Below are 10814 nucleotides of genomic sequence, written 5' to 3'. Positions count from 1 at the left end.
AGAAGTGAGCATGGTGCTGATGGGCAGAGTGACTCATGACACCCACAACTTTGGACACAAGCCTCCATTTTCAAGCATGGTTCCCAACTGATTTCCATTTTTTGCAGCAGAGCTTTGAGGACTTGTCATTTCACAGAAGGCAATAAAATAGCCATCTCACTGTCAATGTTGCCTGTTTCCGAGTGTTTTGTATTCCCCCTCCAATCTTTTCAGTACCCTGAACACTCCGCTTGGGAAGGAAATCAGCAGCATGGGGAAATTTAGATTCCTGATTCTCCCTCACCCCTAAGTGCATTGAATATCACGTGCATGGATTCTCTCTGCATACAATGACAAACAGTTCTAGAGGGCCCCTACCAATACTGCCTGAGAAAATAGTTACATGCAACAGGCAGGAAAGGCCTAGGCTCTCATTGAAAGCAAGACACCCTTACTGTAGTGCCATCTTGCTGGGAAGGAATCTCATTTTGAAGAAAGTGCAAATCAGAAGAACTTACACTCGCGGCTCATGCTGGTTGCTGAGAATATTTCAGATAAGTGTTGCAAGGAAAGACACTTGTTTCCTTAAAGAGGAGTTAGCTAATCTCTGCAGAGGCAGACAGCAATAGTGAGGTATCAGGTGGAATGAAATGGCACTGCCTCCTCTGGTCCTGAGTGAAATGAAAGATGGGAGAACATGCCAGCTTTTAGGAGAGCCAAACAGGATCATTTCCATGGTACATCTTCTGTTGGCAGAGGTGCTTGTGTGGAACAGAGTGACACTAGGGATGTGATGTAAGGTGTCTTTATGGGTAGGACATGTTCATGTATGGCCAGCATGGTCCCGTATTCGGACCTGGATTGTCCAGCTGAATGTGAATCTCATTGAGAGGATGCAGCTTCCTTAGGAGGTGGGCATATAACCGAGATGCGTGTACGTGAGCATGACTGTTGCAGTCATACTGTACAATTTTGTTTCACAACTGTGACCATGTGTAAATGAATGCCGGAGCAGTAGCACAGCATCACTGCATAGGGCCTTTAGCAGGAGCGTGTGCAGTGTACAATTCAGAGCGATCATAGCTGGACTGTCTAGGAGCATATGAGCTGTTAGCCATAGAACCTGGTGTCTTGCATATGCTAATCATGAAGACTGTTACTGAGCAACGTTGTTGGATCTCATTTTAACATTTTTAGATGTTACAACGTTATTACTGTGTAGTAATCCAGAAAGGTGCCTTCCCTTCCAACAGGCAAGCGCTCTGAGAATTTCTAAATGTCTGTAATCAGGATCAAGGTTTTAGCTCTGTCTTAACTTCTGGCCCTGAGACTATCCTATGAAGCAGGAATTTCTCATTAGTTGTTTTACATCAGAGAAAGCATCCACTGACAAGTAACTGGTCCATGATCTGTCACTTTACAATCAACCTTCCATCCCAGATAGACTGACTGTTCTGCCACTCCTCTGTCTCATCAAGGAGACTGGGATGTGACTGTGATGGGGTCAAAGAAAGAGGAGCCAGAGTTGGACCTTGCACCTCTAATCCGTTTCTTCTCAACTTTTGACCTTGAGGCTGAAAAGCCTCAAGGTTTTCCATCATTTAAGCTGCTTAATTCTCCACTGCAGAGAAGTGTCATGACTTTCCAACCTCTCTTCAGGCACTGGAACTGGTGTGCCTGTTACTCTCTGGTTTCCAGTCAAATAGAGCGTTGTTTTCACTTTTTGACTGTCAGTTCATTAACCCTCTTCCAGGCAGATTATATTTCCTACTTAGAGCAACTCCATGGACCCTATCTCCTGATCTACTCTGCCTGTTTTTCTTTTTGTTAGTGTATCAAGGCCATCTATGTTGGAGATTATAGTCAACTTTCTCTGCCACATTTCTCCTTTGCTATTTCTCTGCCATTGATTGTCTACTTTTCTCCTTCATTCCGCTGTCTGCCCAGTTCATTGAGGTCTTTCTATCACTCTGGCAGGAATCCTGGTGATTTTTTTGTCTGTCTAGGACGTCCTTCAGTAATTTAGTAGGGTGGATTGGTGGTCACCAACTCCCACATTTCCTTTGAGTCATGGAAACATCTTGTATGTCCATTAAATTTGAGAGACAGTTTTGCAGGGCACATCCGTGTGGCTTGCACGTTATTTTCCTTCCGAGCTTGGAATACGTGGCTCCATGCTATGCTCTTTCTGACTTGATACTTTGTGTTAAGAAGTCTTTCATGATTTTGATGAGATTTCCTTTATGTGTGTTGTGTTTGTTTTCTCTGTCCGCTTTTAATATTCTGTTGTTGTGATCAATTCTGGGATCTTGACTTTTATATATCTGAGTGTAAATATGTTTTTGTTTTGGCTGGCTGGAGTTCTGCATGCCTCATATATCTGAATATTATTTCCTTTTCTGATGCTTGGCAAGCTTTCCTTAATGTTTTCAGTGAATAGCTTTTGTATTTCTTTTCTCTTTACTCCTTCTTCTTTGCTGATTATTTGAAATTCTTAGGGTATAGGTCCACGTGCTGCCTTCCAGCCTTTGTGCTCTTACTTGTTGGTTCCTTGTTATTTTTAGGCAATTTTTCTTTCGCTGATCACACAGTGCAAATCCAGCTTCAACTTTTTAAAATCTGACTTTAGTTTTTGTGAAGGAATATCGCCATCTTTCAATGGATGTTTTAGTTTCCTGATAATCTCTTTGAATCTGGTTCATGTTTTCTAGATTTTTTTTTATATTCTTCACTAAAGTTTTCACTTCTTTTTCTGGGTTCCTCCACTCTTTTTATCCAGTTGAGCACTACTCAGCCATAAAGAAGAATCACATTGAGATATTTATAAATAAATGGGAACAGCTTGAGAACATACTCTTGAGTGAAACAAATCAAACTCACGTGTGTGAATACCGAATAGTTTCCCTAGTGTAAGAAATGGGATAAATACGTAAAAGTATGTGGTGATCATGAATCCCCATTATACGGCTTTGAAGACTTATAAAGTCATCACTCCTTAACTGTAATGTTTTTATTGTGGGCTGTTTGAGTGTATTGTCTGTGATGGTATGTACAGGCATTTTGAAGAAAACAAGACATTGTAATAGCTCGAGGTGATTTCCTATCATCTTGTTTTAAAATCCCATCAGACTGTTTTGCTTCTGTCTCCATTGAATCTTATTGGAGTTTATTGTATATGATAGTATAAACAAAATCTTTTATAGGCAAAGAGATAATATAGAAACTATTGTTTCTTTTGTGTTAGCTGGTTCTAAATACCCTGTAATACTTGAAGCCTCTTGAATGGTTTCGCACTGTCTTGATATGTTTGATACTATAGTGTACGAAGTTATAATCAAATATTTCAAGGAAAGAAACCGTACGGTAACTACTATTATGTCGGGTTATCTTTTTTTTTTTTTTTTTTTTTTTTTGTCTTTTTCCTTTTTATCGGTACCAGGGATCGAACTCATGACTGCCTGCTTTCAAGGCAGGCGCTTATGCCACTGAGCTAAACCCCCAGCCCCTTAAGTCGGGTTATCTTGTGGTGAAACACTATGTTGCTTAAACAGTTGTGTTCTGAACTTCTTGATATGTTGTTATGTCCTCTTTTACCTCAATCTCCCTCCTTTATTAAGTGAATTATTATTTTTAATTAAGGGAAAAAATAAAACAATTAGCAGGATATATTATAGTAATAATTTTGATTTCCTGTTATCTTTAATGAATCCCTGTATTGTTCTCACCATCCTGCTTTCACTGATTTTACTCTATTCTGTTCTGTTCGATAGTATCAACTTTGAGGGTATAGGCAACAACTTTAAGGCAATAAGATTCACTATGATATCCATTCTTGTTTGACTATTAGGTTCCTTTGAATTCGCGTAATGTCTCCAATGTTTCCGTTTTATTAGTTTTGTTCTGTACTGTTTTGTTCAGTTTTCTTATACCTGATGCTATAGACAATAATTTTATGGTAGCAAGAGGCATTATAGTAACCATTGTTGATTACCTTGTACTCTGTTTTTACATCATATACTATGTCCATCCTTTGTTTTGACTGATTCTCTTTGTTTTGTCACAATTGGTTTTATTCTCTTCCAAAAAAGTACTAAGAACTGTGGGATCAATAAAACCCAAAATGTGAAATTGATATTGCTAAAAAGAGAGGAAAAGAAAGTCCTCTAAAGGATGCAAATGCAAGTGTGTTTAGATGTGTAAAACAGATGATCATATTACTAAGTATTTGTTGAATCATTGAACACACCAGTTTGCAGTCTCACTGAATGCCACTTTGTAGGCTTCTATTTTGTAACTTGAACAACTATTTCTAAGATGACGATATGTAATCTATTAGTGAGTGATTTCTTATGGTTTATTTTTTTTGAAATTTTGTATTACTGATACCCTTTTACTGTTTGGGTTTATTTCTCTTTGAGTAAATTTTTTTAAAAAAACTGATAATATTGAAATATTTTGAAAAACATGGATGCAACTAGAAACCATACTGATAAGCAAAATAAATCAAACTCATACATATAAATACCTTATACTCTCCCGAGTTTAAGAAAATGTAACAGTACATAAGAGCATAGAGTAATCTTGATTCCCATTACATTGTTCTGAAACCTTATCATGTCTCCATTCATTCATTGGAGTGGTTTTATCCTAGGTTGTTTGATTTTATTATCTGTGATAGTAGAAAGAGCTCTTTCATACAAAAGAAGACATTAGAATCGTCTGAGTGGACTTAGAATCATCTTACTCTGAAGTCCTACCAAGGTTTTGTTTTTCGTTTGCCTTTGGTACTGTCCTGTTATATGTTATTGGATATTATGTGTGATAGTACAAACAATTTTCCTATGGAAAATGAGATCATATTGTAGCCATTGTTGGTTTTCTAAACTTGGGTTCTGAAAGCCCTGTAATGCTTTCATTCTTTTGAATTGTTTTATATTGTTTTGTTATGCTTGATTCTATCGTATATGAAGCTATGCTCAACTATTTGAAAGAAAGAGACATTATGGTAGTTACTGTTAATCAGGGGTTGTCTTATGGTGAAATGCTGTGTTACTTGCATTCTTCTTATCTGATCCGCTTTCCTATGTCCTCATTAGACAGAGAGAGAGAGAGAGAGAGAGAGAGAGAGAGAGAGACAGAGAGACAGAGAGAGAGAGAGAGAGAGAGAGAGAGAGAGAGAGAGAGAGACTCAGACACAGAGAGACAGAGACAGAGAGAGAATAGACTTGGTTAAATCTGTTAAAAAATGCAATGTGGATGTGTGGCCCATGCTTGCAATCCTAGAACTCGCAGAGGTTGAGGCCACAGGACCCCAAGTTTGAGACCAGGTCGGGCATTTAGCAATTGAAGGAGACCCTAACTAAAAGTAAAAATAAAAATGGGCAGATGCTGTACATCTCAGTGTGATGTCCCTGGCTCTCACTCCCAGAGCCAGAAAATGAAACAGAGAAAAACAGCCTGAAGTTGCCTCAACCTGGCCTCCCAAATGGCCACAATCCAAGCTCCTTAAATTACACTACTGGGTCCTCTGTGCAGATCTTCCAGGACAACTGTATGTAGTTTCTTTGCCAGCCAGGTTGGTTGTGGAGGGCTTTCCAGGTCCCAGGGGAGGGGGAGCATGTCTCACCAGTGCAAGTGCCCCTCTAGCCCACCCTGTAGGGATTCACGCCCTCCCCTTCCCGGTCACAGATCCACAGATTTTCTCAGCATCATGTTGATTGACTCATTTGTCCCCAGTGAAAGTTTGGTACATTTTGTCTCTTTTCTGTGTACCTGATTTTCCTAAGGATTCCTCTACTATATCAGGTCAGGAATTTTTTGCTTTGGATTGGTTTTTTGTATCTTTCTTCCTTCGTTTCTTTCTTTCTATCTTTCTTTCTTTCTTTCTTTCTTTCTTTCTGTCTGTGTGTCTGTGTGTCTTTCTTTGTTTCTTTCTTTCTCTCTTTGTTTCGTACACCTGTTTTTTTTGTATTGTTTGAAACAGATAATAGTTTTATAGCTCAGGCTTGCCTTGAACTGTAGGCTATCCTCTTGCCTCAGCCTCTCATATGCTGAGATTGTAGGTGTGCATGGCACCACCCTGCTAGGAATCCGTTTCCAATCACCCTTCACTTTCATCACCTGGCACAACAGCAGACCCAGCCTAGGTCAGTGGTGGTGACATTGGGGCACTCAGGACACAGGAGCCCTGCAAAGCTCTCTGTCCCTGGCTAGCCAAGTCACAGTAGCATTGCCCCAGCAGCAGAGCATTCCAGGGTCATGCTAGTGTTAGTGGTTCGACATAAATAAGTGGGATTGAAACTGCAGTTGGAGACTTCAATCTTAAAAGTTCACCATCAGTGGCCTCGGTTTGGAGACAGCCAGAGTGACCAACAGACAGAGACACACACACCGACAAACAGACACACACACACACACACACACAAACACACACACAGACACACACACACAAACACACACACACCCACACACACACACTCTCACTTGGATTATGGATAAATTGGGCCTGGAATGTGTAGGGTGGATTAAGGAGGGGGTGTGGCTACCTCAACACACTATTTAAACCAGGCAGCCCAACGCTTCAGGCCGCTAAACTGAGGAGCCATAGGTGATACAGTTGGTCGTGCCCTAACACTGTCTTGCAGCTGCCATGTCCAGCAAACCAGGTAAGTCGAGGCATTCTGGGAAGGTGGAGCTGAGGGGCTGGTAGTGGGGGAACCCTGAGAGAGATGCAAGGACTTTGTGGTGGTTCCCGGGCTCCATGAATTTTTTCTCCAGGGGCTGAGTAGAATAATCTTTGTCGCCCTCTACACATTGAAAGTTGATATGTTAGGTTTGTTGCAGATACCTGCTTGCAGGTTTGTTTATTTCCTTATAATTCTATAGTCTATGTATTTTAAAGTTTGAAGTTGTCAAACGAATCAACGTTATTGAGCATTGTATTTATAAGACTTGTTAAAACGTATATTTTTGCTTTGGAGAATCTTTGTTTCTTTGGAATCAGGATCTCACTCTCTAGATAGGCTTGCCCTTAACTTGGTTCCATAGCCCAGCAGACCTGGAACTCGAACGGATCCTTCTGCCTCAGGCTCTTAAGTGTTCGAATTAGAAGAATGGGCTACCACATACACCAATAATTTTCATTTTTGAGGGGTTTTCTTGTTGGTTTGGTTTGCTTTTGGATTTTTCTCGTGTGATTAGGGATAGAGTTCTTTTGTTGCTGTTTCTGTTTTGTTTTGTTTTGTTTTGTTTTGTTTTGTTTTGTTTTGTTTTTTGTAGCAGGGATGGAAGTTCAATTCTTGTGTTTCCCAAAGGAGCACTTGGGCCGCCCAGCTAAATCACTGGCCCCTTGGAGGGAGGGTCTTACTGCTTAGTCCAAGTTGGCCTTGAATTCACTGTTTTGGCCCAGGCAGGCTGGGATTACAGGTGTGCACCACTATGCGCAGATTTGCAGTACTTTGGTTGATATCATTTCCAAATCTTCTATTTTGTACTCATTTCCAAGGATACATGCCCCATCTGATTTTCTGTATTTTCAAGGCATTCTAGATATATGTGTGCAATATATTCTAGTAATATGACACTGACAATTTAATGTTGGAGTGTTTGTTTTTGCTTTTTCTTTTGTGGTGTGGTAGCGTGATCAAACTGAGGACCTCATACTTGCCAGACAGACACTTATGTGACTGAGCTAAACCCCTGGCCATTTATTTAATAAACTTAGAGTTTATCCTGCTGCCACCCTCCTTTTCCTGCTCAGTTTCCTTTTTCTGTCTCGAGCTCTAGTTTGCTCTATCTATCTCTGTCTCTGTCACTCCTTGAATACCATGCTTCAAAATTTTCAACAATGCCCTCTTTCGTCAGACAGGAACGTAAAAATGTTTTTGTAAAACTCTGTGGTCCTGGGGATTCAGCTCAGTGGCCCAGCGCTTGCCTGGCCAGAGCGAGGTTGTGATTTCTTTTTTTTTTTTTTTTTGTCTTTTTCCTTTTTATCGGTACCAGGGATCGAACTCACGACTGCCTGCTTGCAAGGCAGGCGCTTATGCCGCTGAGCTAAATCCCCAGCCCCCGAGGTTGTGATTTCGATGCCAATTGTTAAAAAGATTCTAAAAAATGTATGTATTGGATCATTTGTGTTCACTGACGGAGAATTAGGCAGCATGTTGGCAGTTTGGGTGCAGTGTGTGTGTGGATGCATGAAGGCGTGGGTTTGAGTTTGTGTGTGCCCGCTTAGCAATGTGGGAAAACAAAGTCTCTTATAAATAGAAGAGACCATGGAATATGGATTGCCATAACATTAAGTAGTACTGGGTAAGAAGGTATTAGATGTTTGAAACCATAGTATAATCTCCTATTCTGCACAAATACTGTACACTAAACTTACTTCTTTGGAAATTCACAACTTTGCAATGTCTACGATTTATGTGGCACCATTTTACCCTAGAGAAACAGAAGCAAACGATGAGGGGAGCAGGTCTCTAAATGACAGAGCCAGTAGAGGAGAGAATCAGCATGCATTCTGCTTCTTAGCTGCTAGCCACACAGATCCCACGAAGAAATGACCAAATCAGTAGCCAGCTCTTTAGGGTCTGAAAGCACCTCTGAGTCTGAATGCTGAGTGTACCAGGGTCTCAAGTACTGCTTGAGCATTGTGAAACCCTGAGTCTACTGTTACTCTTACCCCAATGCTGTATTCTCTCCCATTAAGAAACAGGGTACCTGGAGCTAGAGAGGAATGTGGTTCCATGGGTGAACTCTTTGGGCCAAGCATGAAATGCACATTTGGGTATGATTATAACACATGCTTTTGCCCTTTCCGTGTGGATAGTGCTTTCATGCAAGTCTTTGTCTCTTCCCTCCGCAGACAAGATAGAATACAGGCGCAAGCCACGAACTGACTTTACCCCATCCCAATGCTCAGTACTGCTGAGTGCCTTTGAGAAGAACAATCATCCAGGGCACGATGTTACAAAAGAATTAGCTACAAAAATCAATGTTGATGAAACGGTGATAAAAGTAAGTACCTGAGTGTGTGTCTCTAGGTGGTACACCTGACCCAGAAAGCCACACGCTTTCAACCACCAGCATACAAGTCCCATACTTTGCCAGGTGCAGTGCGTTTGGACAGCGGTGAAATATGGCATAGTTTCACTTCACCCATGTTCACTTTTGGAGGCAGACTGAGGCTGACCCAAAAGACTTGTCTTCCTCAAGTAATAAGTGCAAGGGCCAGATTTTAACTGATCCACAGCACACTGCCTGGGACCCTTTGAATCTGGATCTGAGATGTTGCCCTTTGGGTTGTTTTCCGATTAGCAGCACACTCTTGTAATGGGCAACCTAGTGCTCAAGAATTGAGGCACTTCCTGGAGCTGGGAGTTAGTCCCTCCCAAGCCCACGTTCTGAGTACAAATTACTTCTCATCAGGCTTCACATCTTAAAGTGGACTTCCTCTCCATACCATTCCTTAGAAGAGAAACACCAAACCCAGTGAGTCTTTATACAAACACAGCGGGTAGATATCTAGATACTGCTCAGTCAGAACATTCAAATTCATTCTGATGTCTTCCTAGCCTTTCTCAAGGTAGTGAGGGCAAAATCCCTTCATGGAGCTGAAGCAACCCAAGCTCCATTCCCATTCCTTGCTCTCAGTCATTGCAATGTATTCTTGCAAAATTTGGAGCAACCACTAATGCAGAACTACACGCAGCACCCTTTGTTTAACCCTCCGGCATTGAGAGTTTGCCCCTTCCTACTCTACGCATTGCCAGTAAAACCCAATACCCCCCACCCCTTTACCCTCCCGGAACCAGAACAGCACAGGATACAAAGTACTTCCCCTGTTCAGATCAGTCCACAGCAATTGGAGATCACCTTTCTGACCCAAAAACCTCACATCCTAGGGAACAGGAAAATAAAGCTTTGGGTTCATACCCATTTATTGAACTGCTTCTCTCTTCCCTGTAGATCTGGTTTAAGAACCAGCGTAGCAAACGGAAGAAAGATCAGCTAAAACTGAAGCTAGCTTCTTTGCCCGGAACATCCACGCAGACCTCTTCAGAAAAGAAGGAGCAGGTCCTACAAAGTCCTGTTGCAAGTTGTTCACCGATATCTTCCATTTCAGATGACCATGTCTGTGACCGAGCAGAGCGTTTTGAGAAAGATATCCGTAGAAGACACGGAGCCTCTGTGTTTGGTTCGTCATTCCAAAGTCAACCTGATGGAACTCAGGGACACGTCGTCTACGTCGAAGATTTTGACATTGATGACACAGATAAACTTATAGAAATCTATTATCTGCCTGGGGAAGATGATCCCAGCAGTCTAGATATATACCTCCCCCCAGGCTGCCTGCAGTGAAGAAGTGAGCATGGTGCTGATGGGCAGAGTGACTCATGACACCCACAACTTTGGACACAAGCCTCCATTTTCAAGCATGGTTCCCAACTGATTTCCATTTTTTGCAGCAGAGCTTTGAGGACTTGTCATTTCACAGAAGGCAATAAAATAGCCATCTCACTGTCAATGTTGCCTGTTTCCGAGTGTTTTGTATTCCCCCTCCAATCTTTTCAGTACCCTGAACACTCCGCTTGGGAAGGAAATCAGCAGCATGGGGAAATTTAGATTCCTGATTCTCCCTCACCCCTAAGTGCATTGAATATCACGTGCATGGATTCTCTCTGCATACAATGACAAACAGTTCTAGAGGGCCCCTACCAATACTGCCTGAGAAAATAGTTACATGCAACAGGCAGGAAAGGCCTAGGCTCTCATTGAAAGCAAGACACCCTTACTGTAGTGCCATCTTGCTGGGAAGGAATCTCATTTTGAAGAAA

At 41.6% G+C, this 10814-nt stretch overlaps 1 protein-coding gene across 1 annotated transcript; it reads left to right on the top strand.

The window, feature by feature from the left end:
• Positions 1 to 6628: 6628 nt before the first annotated feature.
• Positions 6629 to 10338, top strand: LOC134476796 (paired-like homeodomain transcription factor LEUTX). The gene is made up of 3 exons (XM_063252454.1): positions 6629 to 6644; positions 8843 to 8994; positions 9946 to 10338. Exons 1-3 carry the CDS (start codon positions 6629 to 6631, stop codon positions 10336 to 10338), a joined length of 561 nt encoding a protein of 186 aa, XP_063108524.1.
• The last annotated feature ends 476 nt before the right edge of the window (positions 10339 to 10814 follow it).

This window comes from Cavia porcellus, unplaced genomic scaffold, assembly GCF_034190915.1.
Source record: "Cavia porcellus strain 051 isolate PalLab524CR breed Dunkin Hartley unplaced genomic scaffold, mCavPor4.1 scaffold_7, whole genome shotgun sequence".
Lineage (NCBI taxonomy): Eukaryota > Metazoa > Chordata > Mammalia > Rodentia > Caviidae > Cavia > Cavia porcellus.
This window is presented reverse-complemented; position numbering and strand designations above follow the sequence as displayed.

Bases quoted from the DNA above. Each gene is read 5' to 3' on its own strand.
- LOC134476796 (XM_063252454.1), top strand. The intron at 8,995-9,945 runs GTAAGTACCTGA...TCTTCCCTGTAG, and splicing joins TTGATGAAACGGTGATAAAA to ATCTGGTTTAAGAACCAGCG.